The sequence below is a fragment of the Eleutherodactylus coqui genome, chromosome 13, assembly GCF_035609145.1.
Source record: "Eleutherodactylus coqui strain aEleCoq1 chromosome 13, aEleCoq1.hap1, whole genome shotgun sequence".
NCBI lineage: Eukaryota > Metazoa > Chordata > Amphibia > Anura > Eleutherodactylidae > Eleutherodactylus > Eleutherodactylus coqui.
In genome coordinates, this window is record NC_089849.1 from 28,620,087 (window position 1) to 28,646,976 (window position 26,890).

The following is a 26,890-nucleotide window of genomic DNA, read 5'->3' on the forward strand; positions in this document are numbered from 1 at the left end:
TGGTCCCCACGGGATTCCTACAGAAACTGTTGTGGCGATTCCACCATGTGAAGAGGCGGCTGAAGACAATACTCACACTTTGCAGATTTGGAGCGAGTGTTCGCCTCCGGTTCCCGCAGCAAATACTCCCCATAGGACATGCTATGAAAAAAGGTTTTCCATGTCCACAAGTGGAAATCAACTGCGATTTTCCGCTCGCTGGGGTTAAAAAATAAATAAATAAAGTAAATACAAAAATAAAAATCGCAACATGTCCTGTTGTAGTGCGAGCCTTGCACAGACGGCTTCCATTGCAGTCAAAGGAAGCCGTCCGTCCTGTGGCAAGTCGCAGAGGATCCACTTAATCACCAGCGCAACTCTGCACTGCGCACGTGTGGCAGCCGGCACATCTGCATAGCGGAAAGAAGACTTCCAGACAGACACGCGGGGGGCACAGGGTTCGATTCCGGCCTTATGGCTGCATGCACAGGTAACATTCATGCTGCCGTTCTCTCTGCATGCGGTTTTACCACGATTTCTGCTGTTTCATGACTGGCACAAATGTTGCCCATTAAAACTACAGATCTGCTGTAAAACCACTTACACGGCATTCGCAACCATGACAGATAACCCGTGAATATACCGAGAGTCTCGGCAGAACTAGCATCGCACGGCCCACGAACACCACGTATTGCGCGTCCTAATCTTGTGCGAGACTCACATGAAAATGGGACATGCAGGTTTGCAAACTTGGAAAATTGGGCTGAGCTACAAAAATAAATAGTTACGCATATTAATGAACCTATGCAAACGAATGGGCTAATTTTCTCAAAAACAGGCAGAATTTGTGTGTAACTGTTGTCTGTGTGACTGCTGCCCCGGTATTCCAAGAACCGGCTGCAGACTTTCACCCCTGTAATGAAGCAAACATTCAGTAAGGCCGGCTTCACACGGGCGCAGCGGTTTTTGCGGAATATATTTTTTTCTACACATTGGCGTATTTGCACCTTTTGTATTTATAAAGGCACAGCCGTTGAAATGGCAAATGTGTATTAATGCCTTCGCGATGGGTTCCTTTATGCTCAGCAGTTATGCAGGGTTTCACGCATGTCCTTCCGTATAGCACGCACATTTGCTCACACCCCGTCGACTTTCATGGGCAAATACACAAAAATAGAACATGTATTTATTTTGTCAGTGCGACTGAAATGCACACAAAATATGGAAGTTAAAAAAACAAACCCACTGAAGTCAATGGCTCTATTCTCTGCGTATTGCGCACAGATCCGCCCGCATGAAGCTGGACTAACACCATACCAAAATTGGCTGCAGAATTTCAGTGCAAATTCTGTAGTTGACATTCTGCAACATATACGCAATGCAGGAACTCACCCTGAAGCCCACCTTCACACGGGCGTATATGGGCACGCCATATGCAGAGACTAGCACCCGTTGGTTTAACCCCTTGAGTGGCACGCCCGGAAATTTTCCGGGAGGAGCTTCACAGCTCATAGCAACATAGCCCGGAAGATTTCCGGGCTATGTATCACTATGGGAGCTGCAGAGCACAATGCCTCAAGCTGTGACAGTGTGCTCTGCCTGCACAGACCCACAGAGAACAAAGCAAGGGCTTTGAAAAACCAGCAGAAGATATTGCCGACATGTCGGCAATGTCCTGCTTTGTTTACAAGTTGCCATAGAGACCATCGGCTTGTCAGAAGCAAGCCGATGGTCTCTGTGGCAGGGAGAGCTTGGTGCTTGGCTGTGAGAGGACAGCTAGGTACTAGCTCTTACAGCAGAGATCAGAGAAAACCTCCGATCTCTGCTGTGTTAACCCTTTACATGCTGCAGTCTATGTGACTGCAGCATGTAAAGGGCTGTCACTGCAGCATGTAAAGGGCTGTCACCATCGGACCCCCCGGAATGTGATCAGGGGTCCTGATGGGTCCCTGTGGAAGTTCCCTAAAGGGACAAAAAAAAAAGGTAAAAAATTATAAAAAAATAATACTAAAAACACTTGTCTCCCTTTACTTTGTAAAAAAAATCAAAAATACAATCACACATGTGGTATCCATGTGTCGTAATGACCCAGAGAAGGAAGTTAATACATTATTTAACCCCTTAATGACATGGTCCCTTTTTTTCTTTTTTCCCCATTTCTTCTTTTCCTCCCCCATGTTTAAAAAAAATCACAACTTGGCCCTCAAAAAACAAGCCCTTATACGGCCATGTCAATGGAAAAATGAAAAAGTTATGGCTCTTGAGACGCAACTGCAAAATTAGTTGAAATTCAATGATTAGACCATTTTAAAAAACCTGCCCTGGTGGGCACGACAGGGTGGTAGGAAACCCGCCACTCAAGGGGTTAAAGAAACCCCACAAGATAGAAACTAAGTATGAAGAGTCCCTCTACAGCTGGGTACAAGCCATTCCGGGAGCCCCCCACCAACAAGACAAGGCTCCTTCCTACTTAGAAGTCCTCTGCCTTCTGGTTGCCTCTATATAAGCACCTGCGGCAGGTAATCAGGTTAACCTGCGGCTGCCTGGAGAGGCTTCTGCTGTAGTGCGGTTATAGATGCAGTTGGGTCGTATTCGGATGACAGCGTTGGAGCCAAATCAAAAACCTCACCTGAAAAATCACCTGCGGTTTTGGCAGGATCCGTTGTGTTCACTGTGGTTGTGGCCTGTTATTGTAAGACCGCCTGCAGTTTTTTCGATAGGGACTGCCCTTTGATGTCCTTTTTTAATTGTAAGGCCACTCGCGCACACCACGGTATACCGCTCCTGTTTAAATTAATAGGGCCTCACAGACATGTGTCCCATCACGGCGCTGGATGGCGCTTTCCAGCACCACGATTTTTGAAGAGTCTGCTCTATATTTGTCCATTTAGCGCACCTCATCACCCATTACAATGATGGGGTGCGCTGAAATTTGCGAAAGTAAAAAACGTGGCGCTTTGCCGCGTTCATGTGTGAGGGCAGCCTAACTCAAGCCTGCTATCTGAACGCAGCCCTCTTCCCATGGGCGTATTTGTGCGCAATTAAAAACGTAGACTATAGAATCCATTGATTTCAATTTCCTCATTCACATGAGTGAAATTTTTGTGCGCAGATTTCGTGTGCAAACAAACTGCATATTCCACTTTCATGCATACTGCGCTCAAAAATAGCAACTATAAATTAAATCAATGGGGGTGTGCTTGTATGTTTTTTTTGTTTGCGCAAATAAGCAGGGCATGCTCGCTCAAAAAATTCAGTGCAATACGCACAGAGGCGTGCAAGAACACAATGCCCATCCTGCAAACTCACGTGTAAATACGCTTATGTCCGCGCGAAGCCAGCCTTAGGGCTTATTCAGACGACCGTATATCGGCCAGGTATTCACGCCGGCCGATATACAGCGTCTCTCTCTGCAGGGGGAGGAGGCTGGAAGAGCCAGGAGCAGTGCTCTGAGCTCCTGCCCCCTCTCCGCCCCTCGGCACTATTTGCAATGAGAGGAGGCAGGATGGGGCGGGGCTAAGGTTTCTGGAATTAGCTCTGCCCCCGTCCCGCCTCCCCTCGTTGCAAATAGTGCAGAGGGGCGGAGAGGGGGGGGGGAGAGTTGGCGGAGAGGGGGCGGGAGCTCAGAGCACTGCTCTCGGCTCTTCCAGCCTCCTCCCCCTGCAGAGAGGGACGCCGTATATAGGCCGGCGTAAATACGCGGCTGATATACGGTCATCTGAATAAGCCCTTAGGTACCCTTCACACGAGCGTATGAGTATTTGCGGAATGAACTATGATTCTTTGAGTTTGCATCAGCGTATTCTACTGTAATTCTTGCGGCAACAAGACATATTTGGCGTGCATTTCTGAATCCCCATTGACTTCTATGGGGTCTTTGGGTGTGCCAATGTGCAGGAAAATAAATCTAACCCGCTCGTATGAGCCCAGGCACAGATGGCGCGGTTGAGTTGCGATTCAAAATTACATGAAAGACCCTACCGAAAAAACTGCACGCGGTCTGACTAAACAGACCACGACCACATTAAACTACAGCAGAAGCCTCTCCAGGCAGCCGCAGGTTAACCTGATTACCTGCCACAGGTGGTTATATAGAGGCAGCCACAAGTCAGAGAACTTTGAGAGGAGAAGGAACTTGTCTTGTTTGTGGGGCTCAAGGCTGCTGGAACATGAGTCTCCTGTAAGATCTTATATACAGTTGCAGCTGCTCTTCATACTTAGTTGTTTTTTCCCCCCTTCTGGCTGCAAAGATGTATGACTGTAATGTACCCAGGTAGGTGAGCAGAGCCTGGTTACCGGAGGGGTGTGAGTGGCACTGACTGGGTGAGAGCATACATGGTATCTAGGATGTAGTCACCAGCTAGAGCTTCCACCTGGTAACCAGCTATGTCATCACTGACTCTTAATTACTGCGGTGTATTACTGAAGGGGCTTCTGGTTGTTTCCTAGTTTGTGTCTTGGAAAGCTACTTGTGTTGGGATTAGCTGGCTTTCCTAGGATCCTGAATGCATGATTATGAAACAATGAATTTCAATGGTTTTGTACTCGATGATGATACATGAAAAGAGAAAATTGCAGCATGTCCTATCTTTCTGTGATCTCACCCATTGTTTCAAATGGGGCTGACAGCAGCCGTGCTGGCCCCATTGAAGGCAATGGGAAGAGGTCACGATCTCCTACTGTGACCGCTGTTGCAGGGGATTCACTGCTGTCAGTGGTAAGGGGACTCCCTGTGGGGATGAAGGAATCCCCTGCAGCTGCTGTCACAGCAGTGTCTGGAGATCGCTGCTGCAGCCCCATTGACAACAATGGGATGAAGGGAACCCCTGCAGTGATGCAAGGCTGTCTTCATGTAAAAAACTTGCATCCAGGGGTTTTTAGGTTTGCAAGAACGATATCGGACTGAATCGTGGCACGATCTCTCTTACCAATGTGCAGGAGCCGTAAAGGGCTTTCCCAGGATTGAACTGTTGTCCCAACTTAAGGATCGGTTAATAGTTTAGTGCTGGGAAAACTCCTTTTTCAAGTCTCATATGCATGAGCGTGTAATCAGTCTGCATTTTTATACAGACTAAATATTCATCAAATTAATTGGTGTGTTTTACACGCATTAAAATAAATCACTGCCTGTCCTATTTAGGTCCATAATTATGAACCAAAATAGCCCATGAAAGTCTAGAGAAGGGTGGTGGGGTTGTTAGAAAGCAGTGAATATGAATGTTACATGCATACGCTCGTGTGAATGAGCTTAGTCTCACCCATTAAGCCTTTATTCCAGAGCGTCATCCCGACGGCCCCATTACATATGGAGGTTGCCCTCTGACCCAGGTAGGGACAGGAAGAGTTTAAAAGCACCTCCCTTTCCACCCATGCTTCAGTGTCTTCCTGTCCCTACGGTGGGACAGAGGAGCAGCTCCAGAGCTGCAGGAGATAGGAAGCTGCGGAGGCAAGAAGACTTACCGCAAAGAAATACTTACCGCACGCTGTGCGGCCCCCCTGGAGGGGTAGAGGTCGGGGCCGCACACTCAAGAGTCCCTGCATCCCCGACCTGCGCTGCCGACGGAGCCGTCAGTCGCCCAGTAGCGCTGGTCTCCCTCGCGCGGATCGCATGTTCGGGCCGCCGCTGCTGTGATGGGATAGTTCCTCCTGGCAGGGGAACGGCAGCGGCGGCCTCCCTGGACCTCGGGCGCATAGCGGTGACGTCATCCGGCGTGGTGACGTCACGCGCACAACGTAGGGGGCGTGGCTACCGGCAAAAACCCGGAAATGGCGCCAAATTTGAAAATCCTCCCCATAAAAGCAGGCTAAACTCCATGGAGGTTCCTGCTGACTGCCAGACAAGTGTATGTGAGTATGTCTACCCGCGACAGCTCAGCACGTGAGGGAGAGATTGACACCCTACCAACTGTAAGTAGGCTATACGCCAAAACATGCGCAAGTGGTCACTTGTACAGCGGATGCATATATGTTCCCTTTCTTGTCTCCCCTCTCCCCCACTTTCATGGGTAGATGGATAAGGAGGGTCCAAAGAAAATGGACCCGAGGAAAAAATCGAAAAAATGCGTCCTCTGCAACAAAAGGCTCGAGGAGAGCTATAAAAAACCCCTATGCGAGGAGTGAGTGTATTACCGCAAGTAATGCTCCTGAATCCAACGCTTGCACTGCTATAACAGTGAATTGCTCTGCCTTCACAGATGCACGGGGAAAATTCTCGCAGAGGAGAAAGCAGCATTCAAATCCGATATCCGCTGCATGATAAGGGAAGAGCTGCAGGCTTCCATGGCGTCCCTTCCCCAGGCCCAGCCAGGTCCGTCACGGGTCCCTAAAAGACCTAGACAGACCGAGTCGGCGAGTTCGATCTCCGGTGAATCGCTGGAGCTCCTATCCGAAGGGGAATTAGAGGACCCACCGGTTCCCATAGAAGACGAGAAGAAATATTACTTCTCATCAAACGACATTGCGCACCTCATCAAGGCGGTGAGGGAAACAATGCAAATTGAGGAAGATAACCCGCCGAGAACAATCCAGGATGAGATGTTTGGCGGCCTCCGATCTAGAAGAAAGATCATGTTCCCAGTCAACCAGACGCTGCAGCAAGTGATCATAGATGAATGGCAGGAACCGGAAAAAAGGATCACTGTTCCAAAAGAGATCCGAAACCGGCTCGCATTCGCTACCGAGGACGTCCGCCTGTACAGGGAAACCCCCAAGGTGGACATCCAGATCGCAAAAGTGGCCAAGAAGACCCTCTTGCCCTTCGAGGACACCTCCCAGCTATCCGATCCGATGGATAAAAAAATCGACGGATTAATGAAGAAAGCCTGGGAGGCAACATCCCTCACCATCGAGGCTAACATAGCCTCAACCTCAGTGGCTAGATCCATGGCGCTCTGGCTAAACAGGCTAGAAGCCTCCATAAAGGATCGGGCCCCCAGAGAGGAGTTGGCCAGCTGTCTCCCCCTCTTAAAAATGGCTACCGCCTTCCTGGCTGACGCATCAGCGGAGACGGTAAGATACGGGGCAAAAACCGGAGTCCTCAGCAACTCAGCGAGAAGGGCACTATGGCTGAAGACTTGGGCCGCAGACATTACATCCAAAAATAAGCTCTGCGCCATCCCCTTCCAAGGGGAATATATGTTTGGGCCCGTCCTGGACAAAATCCTGGAAAAAGTCGGCGACAAGAGTAAAACCCTGCCTGACAGACAACCTTTCAGGAAACCATCCTTCCCGAAGAGGATGCGCCAGCCTCCTCCCGAAGTTAAAGGGAAAGGGAAGACTGGAAGATGGTCGTACCCCAAGGGAGGTCGGGGTAAGGAAGTCCAACCCTCCCCTGAACAAACAGGGGGTAGATTAGCGGGCTATCTAAGCCAGTGGCAAGGGGTAACGTCTAACCCCTGGGTACTCCGAATAATCGAAGCAGGGTACCAAATTGAATTCCACTCGCTACCCCCTAGGAGATTCCTTATAACCTCCCCGGGGTCCCTACAGGAACAAGGGAACCTCATAAAAGGCGTTCAGGAACTTAAGGACCTAGGGGTCATTACACAAGTCCCCGATTATGAAAGGGGTGAGGGATTCTATTCCCCCCTATTTCTAATAAAAAAACCGAATGGTTCCATTAGGACTATATTTAATCTTAAAGCCCTAAATCAATTTATCTCGTACAAAAAATTCAAGATGGAAACAGTAAGATCCATCGTCCCACTAATAGATCGAGATAGTGTAATGTGCACCATAGATCTTAAAGATGCATATTACCATGTCCCAATAACGGCAGTCCATCACAAGTACCTGAGGTTTGCTCTGCGGGAGGGAGACAAGATCCAACATTACCAATTCACGGCCCTTCCATTCGGAATCTCCACCGCCCCTCGGGTATTCACGAAAATCGTTATAGAGATGGTAGCCTACTTCAGGCGGAATCAGATCCGCATATTTCCGTATCTGGATGACTTTTTGTTGGTGTCAAGGACGGAGAAGACCATGCGTATAGACCTATCCATGGTCTTATCCACCCTAAACAGTTTAGGGTGGATAGTTAACAAGCAGAAGTCCGACTTGAACCCTGGTACACAAAAGGTGTACCTGGGAGTATTACTAGACTCCCACATCCAGGAATCCCGGCTTCCATCATCTAGGAAGGAAGACCTCACCCAAAGAGTAAAATCCTTCTGTCAGGCTACGGCGGTTTCCATTAGAGAAACAATGAAGGTGCTGGGCATCCTGACGGCTTGCATTCAGATAGTCCCATGGGCACAGGCCCATACCCGGCAATTACAAGGATTTATCCTTGCCAACTGGGACAAACGGCAGACATCCCTGGATAAGAAGGTGAGCCTGTCCGTCCGAGTCAAAGAGTCCCTACGCTGGTGGACCTCACAGAGGAACCTAAGCAAAGGTACCTCTTGGTCACAAGAATCTACCGTACCCATCACAACAGATGCCAGCAAAACGGGATGGGGAGCCCAAGTAGCCGACCAAAATCTACAGGGGATTTGGGACCCCCAAGTAGCTAAACGCTCATCCAATTTCAGAGAACTAAGGGCAATCTGGGAAGCCCTTCAGGCGGCAGAACCCCTTATAAAAGGAAGGCATGTCAAAATCCTAACCGATAATATGACAGCTCTGTCATTTGTTCGTCACCAGGGGGGAACGCGACACCCGCACCTGCAACGACTGGCAACAGAGATACTCCGCTGGGCGGAATCCAACGTGCTGTCCCTCTCAGCGATCCACTTAAAAGGGTCCACAAACGTCGCTGCCGACTTCCTGAGCAGACAGAGCATCCATCCAGGAGAATGGGGACTGAATCAGCGAGTCTTCGACCAACTAATCTGCCAGTGGGGAGAACCGCAGATAGACCTGTTCGCCACGAAGAGAAATTCAAAGTGCCAGGACTTTTACTCGCTGAACCCCAGAGACAATCCACGCGGGGTAGACGCCCTGTCCCAAAGCTGGGACATGGACCTAGCCTACGCCTTTCCTCCCTTCCCACTGATCCCCCGCACCCTCAGGAAAATCCAAACCAGCCGGGCGTCAGTCATACTAGTTGCCCCTATGTGGGACAAAAGGCCCTGGTATCCCCTGCTAAAAGCCTTGGCGATCCAGGGTCCATTCCTACTACCAGCCGTAGAAGATCTTCTCCTCCAGGGCCCACTAACATACCCAGGGGTCGAGAAATTGAAGCTAGCAGCATGGATGCTGAAAGCATGATACTGCGTGGGAAGGGACTCTCCCATAATGTAATTACTACCCTAACAAAAAGCCGTAAACCTATCACGATAGCCATCTACGATAGGATATGGAAAAAATTCACAGAGTTCTGTAAAATAGAGCCAGGGAAAATCCCAGGAATTGACATTCCCGTAATCCTGGAATTTTTGCAGGCAGGCCTAGAAAAAGGCCTTAGTCCTAGAACCCTTAAAGTCCATACAGCAGCACTAGGGTCCTATCTAGATTTTCCCTTGGCAGAACACCGCTGGGTGCGTAGGTTTCTCAAAGGGGCAGAACGGCTTCGACCCTTTGTTAGAGAAACCTTTCCTACCTGGGACCTAAATATAGTCTTAACTAGCTTTTGCCAATCCCCCTTCGAACCCCTCTCACAACTCTCCTTGAGGCTGCTCACACTAAAAGTTACCCTTTTAGTTGCCATAACATCGGCTCGGAGAATAGGGGAATTGCAAGCATTACAATGTATTGAACCATACATGGTAATACAAGACGACAGGATTACCTTCAAACTAGACCCAGCCTTCCTTCCGAAGGTAGTGTCAAAATTTCATAGGGAGCAGACGATCACTCTGCCCTCCTTCTGTCAAAATCCCCGTAACGAGAAAGAGAGAGAATTTCATAACCTAGACGTTAGGAGAGCTGTTCTAGCGTACCTAGAGGCCACCCGCTCTTTCCGTAAAAATAATAACCTCTTCATTCAATTTCAGGGGCCGGCAAAAGGAAAGACGGCAACTAAGAGCACCATCGCGAGGTGGATCAAGACCGCCATCCAAGAGGCATATAAAGCCAGGGGTCTCGACCCTCCGGGAAAAATTAGAGCTCACTCCACTCGCTCTCTTTCCTCCTCTTGGGCAGAAAAAGGCCAGGCGTCTGCCGAGCAGATCTGCAAGGCGGCGACCTGGTCGAGTATACATACATTTACCCGACATTACAGGGTTAACGTCCAGTCGGACAAAGACCTGAGTTACGGACGTAAAGTCCTTCAGGCAGTAGTCCCACCCTAGGGCCACGTATAATTTGGTATACTCCATATGTAATGGGGCCGTCGGGATGACGCTCTGGAAGGACACGGATTACTTACCGGTAGTCCCTTTTCCAGGAGTCATCACGACGGCCCATAGTTCCCTCCCCTTTAAGAATAATTTATGTTCTTCAAATGTAAATATGACCGAATAAAGGTAAAATTTGGTTTAGTAAACATTGTCCACCGTAATGATTTATAAGTCACTGAAGCATGGGTGGAAAGGGAGGTGCTTTTAAACTCTTCCTGTCCCTACCTGGGTCAGAGGGCAACCTCCATATGTAATGGGGCCGTCGTGATGACTCCTGGAAAAGGGACTACCGGTAAGTAATCCGTGTCCTTCACACATGGTGTGTTTTTGTTTTGTTTTTCAGTTTTCAATTGCAATTAAAAACCGCATGTATTGTTGAACACATGCGTGTGTTGTTTTTTTTGTGTGTGTGAATACTGCCTGAAGTAGTAACTTGATGTGTTCAGCTGTAAGAGGATATCTGGGAGGGGGAAACTTATTACCCCACCTGTACAGGCAGGCGCACATGGCCTGTATATGCAATATCAGTAAGTTCTAAGGCATTATTTGTAATCACTAGTGGCTCCAAATGGTCTTCTCTTAGATGTCTGGAGCCCATTTATGTCAGAACCTGGGCACTCCAAAGGATTCTTGGGATTGGTGAGCCTGTAAAACTGCAATGTCACTGCGATGTTTTTCTCACGGGAATATAGCAAACGCCTATGTGAAACTGGCCTCAGTGGGAGAATTTGTCTACTAAAAAGTCTTCAATTGGGGTCAGAGTTGTAGTTGGCAAGTCCTGGAGGTGGTGCTTGGGCAGGACCACTCTAGGACAAGTCATGGTAAGTAGCCTGAAGTGTAGAGAACAGGTAGAGCTGCTGGCAGTTGTTACACAAGCTGATATCTTCTGGCTCTTGCTGGCATAGGAATGCGTTAATTCTTTCCAGGGGGAACAGTTGGATTATAGAAGAGGGGCCAGAGCGCCTATTCAAATTGGAAGGTCTCCTTTAATGGTAAATGTATCCCAAGTATTTAGACAGGTAGCTAACAGAGGAGTGAGACCTGAAGGGGGACCTATCTTTAGGGAGTACCCACGGTAATGCATGAATATGGGGCCAGGTCAACGTTTCCTCTAAGCCAACCCACTGCTTCTTAACTAGTCTAGAGAAGTGCTTGTTAAGCTATCTGGTCAGTATTTCTGTAAGAGTATTGGGTCAGGTCAATGTCTAGAAGTTGAGTCACCTAGTCAATTCTCTTCACTCCCCTTCCCCACACGCCTTCAGAATGCCTCTGGAATCTGCTTAAAAAACGGGACATTCTCTTGGCATGGGCATTGCAAGACCTAAACAGCTATTCTAACAGGGGAATATAGTTCAGTTGGTATAGGGACGATAAATCTGTAGATATATTCACCCCTAAATATTGGAGAAGGGATTATTGTTAATTTTAAAGTCAAATTGATGTATCAGATGTAAAACCTTTATGGTGGATAGGAATACATTTACCAATAATTATTTTAGAACGGCTCAAATGGCTAAATCTTGTGAATTTACGAAGAACTGCTAAAAAGAGACATCCGAGGCTGAGACGTATACATTAAGAGGCCATCCTCTTATAGTGCTACCTTACACGGTTGAGAGCTGATCGGTAAACCATTCACATCAGGGTTTTTCCTTAATGCCACCGTCAGATATTCCATTACAATAGCATACAAGAGTGAGGAATGATCCAGACAGGAGACCATTGATGCGAATCTATGCTGACGGATGACCATACAAGGCTAGGATCTTAGTTAATAACTTGGGGCCTAAGCCAAATTTTTCAAGAGGACCTGAAAGCCCCAATGTAAGTGATCAAAGGCCTTGTCTGTGTACTTCGCAAAGAGGCAAAATGGGGTGTTTAGAGTTTTAGCTTTGCTTAACGAGAAGAGGCTTACTGGTATTGGCCCTCATCTCTCCCTTAATGAAGTCTACTTGATCATTATGGATGATGGCAGGGAGAAGGGGTCCCAGTCTATTGGTTAACAACTCTTGAAAAAGGTTTATTTACATAATATTGGACAATGGCTCGCAGATAGCGATGGGTCTTCCCAAGGCTTGGGAAGTACTGTAATGTGTGCCATAAAGGAATGGTGTAGAGGAGAGGATCGGGATACTTGATTGAATGTGGCCTTTAAAATTCTCAGGAGGAAATCTCGCTCCTATTTTGAAGAACCTGGGGGTGAACCCGTCTTGGCCTGAAGTTTTGCCTGCAGGAGACCTATTAATAACTTCACTGATTTATTCCCCCAGTGATATTATCCTCTGTTGAATCCTTGAGGGCTCCAGATATGGCTGGTAGAGCTGTCTCGTCAATGTAGGAAGCCAATCGAGCATGCAGTCTCAGGAGCCATACCAAATTGGCCTTTAGGGTGCATTCACACGAACGTATATCGGCTCGGTTTTCACGCCGAGCCAGTATACGTCGTCCTCATCTGCGGGGGGGGGGGGGGGGGGGCAGGAGCAGGAACTGAGCTCCCGCTCCCAATGCCTCCTCTCCGCCCCTCTGCACTATTTGCAATGAAAGGAGGCAGAACGGGGGTGGCAGAGCAGGGGTGGGGCTAAGTTCTGCGAATTAGCCTCACCCCCATCATCCCGCCTCTCCCCATTGCAAATAGTGCAGAGGGGCGGAGAGGAGGCAGAGAGGGGGCGGGAGCTCAGTTCCTGCTCCTGGCTCTTCCATCCCCCCCCGCAGATGAGGATGACGTATATCGGCTCGGCGTGAAAACCTTGCCGATATACGTTCGTGTGAATGCACCCTTAAGGTTATAAATGTCATGAAGATGATCCTGAAGTCTGTTATTGTAGTAGGGTTTTGCACCCTTCGTTAAGATTTAGCCTTTATGTGAGAAATAAAAATGTCTCGTTCGTGTTAAGGAAATGAGCGAGGGAACGGACAAACTTGTGGGTGTATTTGTAAGAGTAGCGTTTCAAGACGTCACAAAACTGTAAATACTTCTGATTCAAAAGACTTCTCGGCTTTTCTTTAATGTTTAGAAGCTCGTTCAATATCACCGGAGTTCTTATGTGACGTCTCAAGTGACTTCAGATTATGGGGAGTTTTATTTTGGCCAATTTTTCTCCCTTTTAAGCAGTGTCCCATGTTTAATGAGGGCCCCTCTTATTATGCATTACAATGCTTTCCACGGAGTTGTCTGGGGGTGGAAATAGGGAATGGTGTGATAGGAAGTTGCTATAGTACCATGTAGGACAGGGCAGCAGAGTCTTTTAAAAGATTGTTGTTTAACTGCCATGTCAGGGTGTCATCGGGACATCAGGGACAGTCAGGGTAAGGAAGACTGCGGTATGATCTGAAGAGATTACATCTCTGATTGGAAACTTGGGGTCCCAAGTTAAAGCATAATCAGTAGAAATAGGAAAGTCCCGCAGCACACCTAACACATGCACTTAAGTGCAGAGGTTCCAATCTGTGTATGCCAAGCCACCCGTGGGGTCATGAACCCAACCCCAAATAAATGCAATGGTATCCAAGGAGGCGGCAGCATCAACGGTGTAGAAATTGTAGAAAGGTTTTATTGCTCCATAAAATGGTGACGTTTCGACTTAATCTAAGTCTTTTTCAAGCCAGGCTTGAAAAAGACTTATGGAGCAATAAAACCTTTTTCTACCATTTCTACACAGTTGATGCTGCTGCCTCCTTGGACACCATTGAAGTTAAAGCATAATGACTTAATGTGAAAATATCTATAGAACTGTAGGATTGGTGGACAGGGTAAAAATAAGAACTGTGTCTGTCACTAAGATGTAGGAGCCACCAAATATCTACCAATTGGAGCCTTTTGAGGGTCTGAGGGGAAAAAGCTCACAGCTGCATGGAAGATTCTTCTACATCCCGTGAGACTATCAGTTTCATGGGTCTAGCAAAAAGTTGAAGTCGGTACTGTTGTATCTTGTCTCCACCACAAGAATGGGTGGCGACGTGGGATTATCGTGGGGGAGGTATAGGTTACACCAACAGCTGCTGATTGGCCCCCTTTCTCTATCCACCGTCATCCTTCTGCCATGTTGGCTCCCTGTTTAAGCTGCCTCAGCTCCATAAAGTGCCAGGGGCGCTCCCATGCTCACTGCTGTGAGAGTAATGCCGTTCCTGGGTCCCAGATGCCGGCCCTGCTCTGTCAGCCCCTTAGCTCAGAACTTGTGTTAACACCCTGCAATCCCTTCCCCAGCTGTCACCGGCACCAACAGCACTCTCACCCTCCATTCTGTCGGTCCAATCCCCGGACGCAGCAGTGGTTCTTGTCCACCACCTCAAGCTGCCTTCGTCCCAGTCAGCTGCTACTCATGTAAGCCTAACCCTCCAGACTAAGCAAGATTCCACCGTAGCCTAAGCCTAACACTCCTGCCACGGCAAAGCGCCACCCTAGTCAATCAGGAGTTTGGAGGCGTTCACGGAGTCTCCACCCATTCTTGTGGTGGAGACAAGATAGAACAGTACCCTTGAAGTCAACCTCCCCCCCCCCCCCCCCCCCAATCCCCCTCTGCAGTCTGACAGAAAATTAACACTTGTACCCCGAAAACTAGTGTACAATTTCCCAAGTGTGGAATACACTTTCTACAGGAGGAGTGCGCCCCATCCCACAACTAACTGGTTATGTTTGGCTTGTAGAAACAAAAGGTTTACAAATATGACAGATGGGAACATGCATTTAAGTACTAGAGCGCTACATGAGGCTGTTGGAGAAGTTGGCCTAATGGTAATGCTTCAGTAGGAGCTCCCTCACTAGAGGACAGTGGTCTCTTGAGGGACTACTCCAATGGAGCAAGATTACAAAACAAACATATAATGGGAAACATGGCAACCCTCCATATGTATGAAAGGATATATGGGAAAGCTCTACAGGTCCCCCAGATAGTCCTAGGAACCAAACAAAACCAATGGAGTTAGACTAATACAGGGAATGTGTTAATGATGATGGCATCTCCAAGGAGCCACAGGACTAAAGTCACTGAAATTTAGGCAGATTGTGAACAGATTCTGACAAATTGTTATAAATTCCATTTATATGTACAGACAGCATTGTAAGCATCACTAACCCTATATAATACATGCTATGTATCACTGCCATACACACTACTCTGGATAAAGCTGTGTGATAGATGTATAGTATAGTATGGTATGGTATATAGTGTATAGCACTGAGGACTGTAAATAATGGTATATAGTGTCTGGTACAGGACTGTGTATGTATATAGTGTATAGCACTGAGGACTGTGTATATGTGTAATATATTTTACACTGAGGACTGTGTATATATGTATATAGTATGTCTGTCTGGCACGGTGTATATATGTATATAGTATGTCTGTCTGGCACGGTGTATATAGTATGTCTGGCACGGTGTATATATGTATATAGGATGTCTGGCACGGTGTGCTCCCCCCAGCAGCAGCAGTAGTGCGGAGTGAAGGCTGTTCCCTACTAGGAGGAGGCGGCGGCTGCCGGGAGGTGGATGAGGTGTGAAGGACTTTGGCTTCCTCCCCGTGTATTGTGGCATTATGGGGATGGAGAGGGACAGGCGGCGGCGTCTTATCTGTGCCGGGAGCCGCGCCGCTATATAAGCGCTAACCGCCGTGTCTTCTCTACCACAGCGGGAGGGGGATGACGAAGAAGCGGGCAGCAGCACCTATGATCAGCGCTCTGCTCCTGGGGCTCCTGCTGGGCAGCACCACCGCCCTGGACAGTGCCCTCCTGCCAGGCACCAACTACGGGCAAGATGAAGCGGCTGCCCACGTGTTTGCCAACGACTACAACACTTCGGCGGAGACGGTGCTCTACGAGAGTGTGCAAGCCAGCTGGACTTACAACACCAACCTGACGGACCACAACGGGAAGCTGCAGGTAAGGGGCACCGGCGAGTAGTGCGTGCCAGCAGCTGGCACCTCTAGGTGTACACGGGATGGGAAGGTTGGCACACAGCTGGACCTACAACACCAACCTGATAAACCACAACGGGAAGCTGCAGGTAAAGGGCACCGGCGGGTAGTGTGTGCCAGCAGCTGGTACACACAGCTGGGCAGCCACATGCCAGGCATGAATAAGGCAGAAGCTGAAGGAGAAGTGGTGCTTCTCTACAGCTAATTTTGTGTATTTCTGGTGCTGTTTTTAGTAGTTCGGGTCATGAACGGGTCAACCACAACTAGTAGTTATTGAAAGGTGCCCCTCTAAATGTGGTGCCAGCCTCTACAATGTGGAATACCAGGACCCTTGTGTGTAAGCGGGATCACAGACTGCAGGAACCTGTACAACTTCATGACCTGGCCGGAGGGTTCTGTTCACACAAGACGGGTTTGGCTGCAGATTGTCCACCGTGCAAAATCTGCCCCCTTCGGTGTGGAATTCACCACTGCCATCTGAAGCGCTGAAATTGGCACTGAAAACCCAGGTCTATAACAGTCGTGCTGCGGATCCGGAGTCTGCGCCATGGGCCGGTGCCCAAGGCACATATATTTGTAGAAAATGGACAAATCAACTCTGCCATGGCTGTAAATGCCATGGATTTCTGTGCAGAGGGTCCGCATGGCAAATCTGCCCTTATTTAGACATGCCCTAAGGGCACCGTCACACTGGCGATAAAAGCGCGCGTTGCAAGAGTGAAATGAGGAATTATGAAACCAATGATTTTCAGTGGTTTCCTTCACACTTGTAATGTCTTCACTCATGCGATGCTGCAATGAAAACGTGGCAGGTCCTAGCTTTCTGTTTTTTATAAATCGATCTCCCTTGTTTTCCTATAGAGCCTCCCTCTTATCATATCGCAAAGCACAAACTTGCAACTTTTGTGTGATGCCTTTTTTTAATACTGGAAAGTGCTAACGACCCCCGCACTAAAATCATGGCAATTGTGCAAGAAAAACGCGTGAGAAAATTGCAAGTGGCAGTGATGCTTTTGTGAGAAAACGGAAAAAGTTGTTTTTGGTTTTGTTTTTCTTTTTGCTTTTGCAGTGATTTTTCTTGTGTGCAGGAGCCCTTAGGCTGCATTCCCACGTAACAAAAAACGGTGCAGGTCATCCACAATAGAAAATCCACACCAAAATCCGTATCGCTTTGCGTCAAACTGCACAATTATTGAGCTTTTTGACTTAGATTTTTGTGCAGCTTCACAGCTGGTTCCATCCCGTCTCAATTTTATTTTTTCACATGCATGAAAAACCTTTCTATAAACACCCCAATGCAAATCATCTTGGAGTCAGGGCTCAACATTACATGTGTGTTATAAAGAGAGCCTGCAAGTAATAGTGCATGCTTACACCTGAAGAGACGCAGCTGATAAATTTAAGTTTTACATGCAGGTCAATAACTTGCTAGTTGTCTAGAACCTTCTTTTTTTTTTCTTTTTTTTTTGTGCCCCATTTCCTGAAACTGCACCCCATCTGTCATGAGCTGCCTGGAATTGCATTCAATTGAACAGAGGTGATCTGCAATACCAGATGTAACCACAGACAAGAGTGGCACCCCATCTGGGAAAAATATCACTTTCTAATCCCGAGGAACCGATTAGTTGAATTGAATCTACATATTCATGATTTTTGCTGTTAGTGATGGTATAATAGTTCTAGGGCAGTGATGGCAAACCTTTCAGAGACCAAGTGCCCAAACTGCAACCCAAAAGCCACTTTACCGCAAAGTGCCAACACGCCAGGGGTTATCACAATGTATGATTTTTACCCCCGTCGTTCTAAAAAGGACAGGGCCGCTTCAAAATGGACAGGGTGCAGATTTTGACTGCTTTTTGGATGCAGAAATGCTGCAGAATGTCCTCAGTGGAAAATACTGTGGAAAATTCTGCAGCATGTCCGTGTCCAAAAAGCAGTCAAAATCTGCACCCGGTCTGTTATAAAACAGCCCTGCCCATTTCTGCCGCATGTAAACATACCCCAGTGATAAGTCACCCCACAGCAATAATGGTGACACCCATCCAGCAGTAATAGTGACACCCCTTAGAGCGGCCCCTTAGCAGTAATAATGCCCCCAGCCCCACATACTTACCCCTCCTCCTCATGGAAGCGCCGCTTCTCTTCTGCCTGGTCACTGGTGCACACTGACAGCAGTGTGCTGCTGGATGCCTCCTCCCCCGCTCTCGCGGAACCAAGTAGGAGACGTCGGGGGGAGGAGGATCCCGGCTGCACACTGATGTCAGTGTGCGCCGAGATCAGCGCAGATAGCAGCGCTGAGTGAATGCTGGCAGGGGAGCCGTGGCCCCTGCAGGCATTCACTAATGTGGTGAGTGGCCGATGGTGATGCGTGCCGCCTCTGGCACGCGTGCCATAGGTTCGCCACCACTGTTCTAGAGCATCTAATAAACCTGCAGATACACCGGGACCATTCTAGGTGATGAGGAATCTGGATCAAACTAGGAGCTGACAGTTATTTGCTCCCTAGGGTACTCTTACTTTGTCCTTCACCTGACTGGCTCTAATCCCCTGCATGGGACAAGCAAGAATCTTTTTGGTTTTTAGATGAGCCAATTTATTGTTTGTTCGAGCGATTGACAGAGTTGGCTCATCTACTCGTGCAGCCTGTTTAGAAAGGCTGATACATCTTTGGCTTGTTTAAACGAGCCAATGATTTATTTTATTCGTGTATAAAATAGATGAGCAAAAAGTGATCACTAATCGTTCCATCTAAAAGCTCTTTTAAAGGCCAAGCGATTGTCAGACAGTGTGAACAGGCAGTCGTTCATCAATGAATAACTGCCTGTTTACTGTGACTGGAAGAGATCTCTGGCACACTCCCCCCTCTATTCAGTGAGCGATCACTGCACCTGTGCAAAGGCATAGGAGCAGTTAATCATGGGGACAGTTGTCCGGCACGAGGCACTCGAGAATTATAAAAGCACCCCAAGGAACATCTTATTATAAATCATGAATCTATGGGGGGGGGGGGACTCTTCTGTTCATATGGAACCTATTAACCTTCCATCAGATATTCAGATTAGTCTTCATGTAAAGCAGAACATGTATAATTTCTTACTTTCTTGATGTCTTTTTGGCACTGAAATCCTGTAGCCCCTCCGAACACTTAATGCCCACCCCCCCAGCATGTTGGAATAACTACCAATCAGGCGGATCACTAGTCATGCTGTGAACTTGTTTGAGTATTATGAACACGTCCTCCTCAAACGGCAGGGTTGAATCCTGACTGTACAATCCAATTTTTTTTCATCTGTGGGCCGGAGAATTCCAAAAATAACATGTAAATAGAAGGGGAATTGAGAAATTGCCTCTGGCAGAAGTACATGAAGTATGAAGAGAGCGAGTTACAAGCAGAACATCACTTGTCAGGGAGGGAGGAATCAGCGTGAGGTCACTGATCTGCTCTCACTTCTCTGCTAAATGTTCTGATGTGGAAGGCTGTCAGGTTTTTGGATAAAATCAGGATAATTGTATCATGGCATTCACTGCATGACCTGACTAAGGATATTAGAAAAGTCCAATAACGATGGGTGGATAGAAATATATGTAAGGAGTCATGGACATGATGAAATATAATGGGAATTGGTTTTCCTATTAGTCATGACATAAACTCCCTGATGAAGGTTTAGTATTGCTCAGTAGACTTCTATGGGTTCCATTTCGAAGCTTGTATGTAAGGTGTCTAAGTGGCCAAATGGCTACCAAAGCTTCACAGTATATAGCCAATACATTGGAGGCCTGAAGGCTTACTGGGCTCAACAAAACTGTTTGGTTGACTGGAGCTACATGTTGGATTACATGAGGAACATGAATGATGTCCCATATGAAGAATATAGGTGGCAAACTACAGGATCATTCTGATATCTGTGCCCAGAAAATGTGAAGGAACATGGATACACTGGGTGCGATACATGACACAAACATTCGTTTAGCACCAAAGGGAATTCTGTATCCTTCAAGATATCTGAATATAACAAGATTTATTTTATTTACCCTTTTTTATGGTGACTTCAATGAGCAGAATGCTGTGAAGGGGTATTAGTGCAGTATGTCTCCACTGGAAGTATATGGGTTGGCCTGTCTCAGCTAAGCTGCCGATTGGGTGGTACACACACCCTTGCAGAGGCTCATAGCGGCTGGTGGAGACCTTGTTGGTCGGAAGCTCTGAGGTGGTATGGCTGTAGCCTCTGCAAAGTTGTGCGCGCAGGAGCTATGGGCGTGACCTAGGAATTGTCTCTACTTAACCCAGCCAGCCCATATACATCTGGTGGAGACATGGTGCACCAATACCCTGTGAAGTACTGGGTTCACAACCTGCAAAATCTGAAACTTTTGAACAGTCTTGAAAAGTTCCCAAACTGGATATAGATAAAACCAAATAACTAATTAAAAGTAAAGCATACAGTTGCATAATGTCTTTAATTATCAAAAGTTTAAAAGGGGGTCCCTCCCCACCGCACACCACCCATAGGGGGAGCTACAATGTGTCTTCATAGCTCCTGTTCTGTATTGGACTACTGTTCTCCCTCTCTGCCCTTCTCTCCCCTGATCTTTCTGCCAGTCTTACAGATGCCTGGTCTGTATTCTCTCCACTCCACATTGGGACAAAAATATACCCCAAGAAATTCCGTAGTTCCTGGGTCATGCAGTGGACAGAAGGGTGTTTTGATTTGAGCAATGTCGGAGGGGAAGTCTATTCTAAAATAAACTCACAAAATTGAGTTCTTGCAAAGCGAAGTTGTGCGGCCATTTTGCATAATTCTGAATGCAATATTTTATTTCTTACACTGCAATCAAACAATGCCAGTAAGCCAGACGTTCATATAGATAAAGAAAGCAATTAAGCTTTACATGCTTATAGTAACAGAAATGGGACAAACGGCAAAAAAATGTCAGTGAAAAACAAACGGGGAAGAGGCTGATTGTCCTCAGAGCTGTAATCAGCAGAACGCAACGGTGATTAAGCACTAATTGGATGGGAGCCGGAGCGCTGCTGTTGGAGAGCAGATAGCACTGTGCTGCGCTATGACTCTGGGGCAGGATTACAGATGTTTGTAGGAAACCAGGATTAGTATGTGGGCATGGACATGCTTTTAACCCCTTCCCATATTTCCATCCTAAATGCATAAAATGGCCCCAGAATTGGTGGGTTTAGCCAACATTGATCTGACTTTAGATTAGGAATATACAGACTTTCTGTGAGGTTTCCCATTTTAACGAAACAGTTGGGGTCAACAGTAGTGCACCAAGCTGCAATTAACCTAATATCTTTGGGACAGCTGCATAGCTTGATTGCTTATTAGACATTTTAGGCAGTTGAGGCTACACAATTTTCATAGTAAGAATATTGCAAAACCTAAGACACGTGGACTATATTGCATTTCGATTAGTTGCTTCAGCGAGATTCAGTAATTGGCATAGTGCGCATCACAGTGATGGAAGAGCCTAGGCCATCTATAGTTGGAGTCCTTAGCTGTGTGGCTCTCATGACTGCCAAGGTCATTCAGGCTCAAGGGCTAACTACCTGGCACCCCGATGTGCCCAAGGGTCAGCTGTACTAGAAAAGCACAAACAAAATTGCATGTAGTTATCAGAACAGGGATGGCTGTGGTTGGTGTGTGGAGAATTGTCAAAATGGCCACAATAAAACGCCCGTGTGAATAAAGCCTTATGTTCACGGACTCTCCTGGAGAGACCAATTTATCGGTAGTGGCATATAACTGAGACGGGTCTGTGGCTTGTGGAGCTGTTAGTATTGCTGAATAGCCTGTAATACTATGATGCATAGAAAATGCATTTCTGTGGACTCTTGTCCCCTTAGCACTTAAAGTTAGTAAGTCTATTAATTTTTAAACCCTATCATAAAGGAGGAAAAGTCCTTCCCGTAAGGAAAGTTTTTGTAGTTTAGTGAAGTATAATTTTAACTTAAAGAGCGCCCCCCCCCCCCCCTTGGTTGTAGGACAAAACTTTGTCCCAGGATCAGAGGTGGGAGGGGGGGGGGGGGGGTGTATTGCCTGCAGTAGTACTAATCTGCCACCCCTTGAATGTATCTGTTCTGTGACCAGTTTTTGTCTGTCCATTATGGCTGTAGCGATTTTCTAACTACCTAATGGAGTCTGCACTGCTTTCTGATTGGCCAGTGTTGATCATGTGGGCAGCTCTGCCCAGTCAGAGCAGGTATAGTGCATTAGTAATCTAACACCGCCAATGTACTGTGGGGTATGGGTAGTTTGAAAACTTTTTGCTGTCTAGGATGGCCAAAAACAGGACCTTGAACCAGCAAATTGTTTCAGGTCTGGTAGGATATATCTGCTGTCCTCCAACATCCCTCCAGAGTTTTTTTTTGTTTTTTTTTTTCCAGAAACCAGAGTTGCTTCAAGTCTCAGTGGCTTTTGTATAGTTTCCATTTAAAAGCTTAGACAAGGGAGAAGTGATCTTGCCAGCGCTTTAGAGGATGTGAGATGGCATCTTCTAGCTACACCAAGCCAAATATTACCAGCAGTTCCTTTCTGCAGTGTATGAAGAGTCCGACGCCTTCCACAACAATTACTTTAGTAAATACTTCTATTCCCTATGAAATAATTCTGGAACATCCGGCTTGCAACTCTTCATTGTGCCATACCTGTTTCTGGAAACTTGGGAATCTGACAATTGGAAATTACAACTTTGTCAAAAAGGGGTGTGTCCCTACACACCTTTGTCAGGCAGTGTAGGGTCGCCTAACCCCCCACCCCCCAACTGGAGCACCTATATAATTTTTTAGGAGTCATAATGGGAGCTGCATAATACAGAGTTATAGGAGATCCCCGATAAATAACAATTCTGGAGTAAGATGGAGAGTTATGGAATCGGTATGTCAAGAGTTGACAGGTCCCTCATTATGCTATGCCAAGTACCATTTTTGGTGTCTTGCTGCCTAAGGGTGGCTTCACACAGGACAGCTTATCCCAACGACTCACTCCTGTGCCTCTGGTGAATGGAGGCAGAACATGCTGGAGATCTCTTCCTTCTGTCCGCCTCCATTCACTATGAACAGACAGTTGTGCAAAGATGAGTGACTGCCTAATTACACTGAGCAAGAACTCAATAGTCTTTGCTTCAGCTCACTGGAACGAAGTAACTACTGTGTATTTTGTCAATCGGTACCCTTTCAGGTTCTGCATTTACACTGGACAACTATAGCAGAAAATTGCTTTTTTAAAAAAAAAAAGTTTTCTTAATACCACACTTAAAACAATGTGTTAACTCTTTTTGTGTTTACTTAATAACAAAGCATTATTGGCAACCCATCATGTGCTATAGACGTTCTTGCCAAGTGAATCTACAGCTTCCAGTGTGACCTGAACAATGGTTCGGATACACTGAGTTCTAGTTTCACAAGCTACAATGCTGAGGACCTTGCATGAGATCACAGTACTGATATAATACAGTCAGAATACACAGTGACTTGTAGGTGACGCCTTCTGGGCTCCTTCCTTTTCTTCTGCATCTGCTCTTGATTTTCGTGACTTTCAGCTACGTTTGGCCTCTTCTGAGTTTTTTTTTCACAACATATCTTAAAGGGGGCTTCCAGAGGAAATACGATTAATAACCCATCAATAGTTGATCAGCTTGGGTCTGCTGCTCGGGAACCCTACTGATCAGCTGAGCGGGCGCAGCAGTCAGCGTTGCAAATATAGAGGTCGGAGCAGAAGCCTCTATTGACCTCTGTAGTGGCCAGCGCTTAACTGCAGGCATGGCTCCCACTGATTTTAATGGGAGCTGTGCCGGCCACTACAGTGGTTGGAGTGGAGACTTCTGTTCCAACCTCTGTATTTGCGGTGCTGGCAGCATGGTTGGTCAGGGGCACGAGCGACTGACCCCAGCTGATCAACTCTTGATGACCTCTCCTGATAATGGGTAATCAATAGTATTTACTTGGAAAACCTCTTCAAGCGCCTCTGAAATTATAAGTGCCATATACTTTCACTTGAAATCCTCTTCTCCCCCATCTGTGTCCAGATTACCTTGAAGACTTCTTTCAGCCACAACTCTTTTGCACATGAACTCCCCATCTAACTGCTGTCTCCATTGCCCCTTTCAATGATACGCCAACAATTAGCCCTGCTTAGTGCAAAATAACCCCCCCTCTGCAGCCCCAGCACAGTAATAATCTTTGCTAGTTCACATATTGTAGGTCATCAATAGATGAACAAATAAAATCCCAGAATACTCCTTTAAGGCCGGCTTCACGCAGGTGTATTTGCTCCACAATACGCAGAGAATAGAACCTGTTGATTTCAATGGGTTAGTTCACATTCCCATATTTTGTGCACGCATTTCAGTCATGCAAAAAGAACATTCTATCTTTCTGTGTATTTGCACCCCAAGGTTCCCAATAGAAGTTAAAGGGGGGGAGAGGGGGTGGGAAATTTGCATGCAATATGCAAGCAGATGTGTGAAACTGTTTTTCCAGCACAATTACAGATATGGAACTCAGATGAATTGGCCACGTCATTCAGCGTATCTTTGTGTCCTGCAGGCTGAAGGGGTACAGTAAAATGCTTCAATGTGTTCTCAAAGCCTAGTCCAGTGTGCAAATATGTTGCACTGAGGTGCATCCAACTCTGCATATGCCCATGTGAAGGTGGCCTTGGAGAACAAATAAGGGGGAGAATTTAGAGGTGGAACGAAAAATGTTAGTATGCTCATGCTGTTGCATGATGTGTGTTATTCCATAAAATAAAGTCTTGGGGTGCATCAAAAGGTATAGGGGCGAGGGATGAGAGCATTATTCTTCCACTATACAAGGCACTTGTCAGGCCCCACATGGAATACTGTGTACATTTCTGGTCACCGCTGCTCAGGAAAGATGTTGCAGTGCTTGAGGGCGCACAAAGAGGCAAATTAATAAACAGAATGGGAGAACTGGAATGTAGAGAGGCTATCAAAATTGGGATTATTTACCCTGGAATACCCATGATCTGTTTATACCCAGGACTACGGTAACGAGGACATCCGCTACGTCTAGAAAAAAGCGGGTTTTATCACCAACACAGAAGGGGATTCTTTACCTTAAGAGCAGTGAGTATGAAACTCTCTGCCTGAGGATGTGGTGATGGCAAAATCGATATGTGTTTAATAGGGGACTGGATGCCTATCTAGAACGCTATGAGATTACAGGATGTAGGCATTAAATAACCAGAAGTGGTGGTGATTTGGGGATCTCCCGACTGACTGACTTTGAGTTGGGTAGGAACTATTCAAACGTTGATCCAGGGATTCAGGCTGAACTGGATGGACACTGTCTTTTTTCAGCCTAGCATACTGTTACTATGTAACGTTTTCGAACTTCCAGGATATTTATAATGGGAAGTCAGAAGAGGAAAACTACAATTTCCAGTGTTTTCATAAGATCTTGCCAAAACGTCCATTATCCCAAGACTTGCATGCTGCACACCCTCGTGAAATTCCTGCAGTCTGCGGAGCTGACTTTCTTCGTCCAGCGCAGTCTGTGGCAAAAGGCTCAACCTGCCTCATGTAAGGGGTGCACCTGGGTGGGCCCCTTCATGTGTGATGGGTCTGGGCACCTGACAGGGTTTGGCTGGTGCTGGGCCTTTAAACTCTCTCCTTATTGGGCCAATTTAACATTTCTGTATTACGGGAGAATAAATGTATCTGTAATATGGTCATGTGAGACTGGCCTTGGTCATCTATTTGGCATAAAAATGCATCATGTATAAATCCTGTTGGGACTAAACTCTAGCAGAACAAAAGCATGAGAAATGTACAAAAAGAACAATAACCTGTCTCCATAAAAGATAAAAAAAATATGGTATACTGTAACTGACTTCGTGTTGGCAAAACACCCCACAAATGACCCAATGGCCAAACTGGTTAAATGTTTAGTTCCCTTCCCCCTTGAACTGTGTCCTGAAACCAAAGGGTTGTTTTAATCAAACTCCTCACCTGGGACCAGATAAGGAGTGTGGTGTTTTCCCCGCACTTGTTGTTGATGGCTGTCTGCTGTTTTTGAGCTGCCAATTTTGAGGTCCTATTTTTGACCATCTAGGATGGCTGACCTGATCTTCAGACTACCTAATCCCTCACAGTGCATTGGTAGCGTTTAACTAATGCACTATTCCTGCTCTCATTGGCCAGTGCTGCTCACATGATCAATAAGAGCAGAGCAATGGGTGCATTACCTAAATGGGAAATTCCAGTGGCCATCTTTGACGGGTGAAAACTGGGACCAGACCCAGTGGATTGGACGAATGACAGAAAAGAACAAGTGCGGGTAACATACCTCAACCCCTCTGGTCCCAGGACAGAATCTTGTCCTGAAACTGGAGGGTTGCTTTAAAATTTTATTTTATTTTTTTCTTTTGAAGTGATGTATGTCTCTTGGTAGTGAAAACTATAGCTACAATGATATAGATCTATAGATATAGAATATTATCTGAATAATTATCTTGCATCCCATAAGCCGTGTTATCTTATAGTAACTGTATTAGAGCTGTCTTTTGATGTATAGAAGTGCAGGGAGTCCAGGCGTTCCAGCTGGAATAATGATTGTTTAGATGGGAGTACCATACTCTTGTTTAACAATCTTCTAATTGTTTCCACCCTCTTATCCCTGATGCAGCATCTAGTGTCCTCAGGTGACAAGTGACCTTCTGAATGTATAATCCCTGTTTA

At 46.7% G+C, this 26,890-nt stretch overlaps 2 protein-coding genes across 3 annotated transcripts in view; both read left to right on the top strand.

Moving 5' to 3' along the window:
• Positions 1 to 5,262: 5,262 nt before the first annotated feature.
• On the top strand, positions 5,263 to 10,408 carry LOC136587751 (uncharacterized). Its single transcript, XM_066586510.1, has 2 exons — positions 5,263 to 7,288; positions 8,626 to 10,408. Exons 1-2 carry the CDS (start codon positions 6,232 to 6,234, stop codon positions 10,212 to 10,214), a joined length of 2,646 nt encoding a protein of 881 aa, XP_066442607.1. The 5' UTR covers positions 5,263 to 6,231; the 3' UTR covers positions 10,215 to 10,408.
• A 5,369-nt stretch (positions 10,409 to 15,777) lies between these two features.
• ACE (angiotensin I converting enzyme) overlaps positions 15,778 to 26,890 on the top strand; it is a 56,470-nt gene continuing 45,357 nt past the window's right edge. The window contains exon 1 of one of the 2 annotated variants that reach the window (XM_066586207.1): positions 15,778 to 16,139. In XM_066586207.1, the coding sequence (XP_066442304.1) occupies positions 15,900 to 16,139 (240 nt within the window). In that variant the 5' untranslated portion in view covers positions 15,778 to 15,899. Of the gene's footprint in view, positions 16,140 to 16,220; positions 16,264 to 26,890 lie in introns of those variants that run through there. The other variant, XM_066586208.1, reaches the window with a different exon arrangement.

Excerpts from the sequence above, each read along its gene's own strand:
- LOC136587751 (XM_066586510.1), top strand. The coding sequence starts at position 6,232 with ATGATAAGGGAAGAGCTGCAGGCTTCCATGGCGTCCCTTCCCCAGGCC. Across the intron at positions 7,289-8,625 it reads GTACCCCAAGGGAGGTCGGG|GGGGGAACGCGACACCCGCA; the intron begins GTAAGGAAGTCC and ends GTTCGTCACCAG.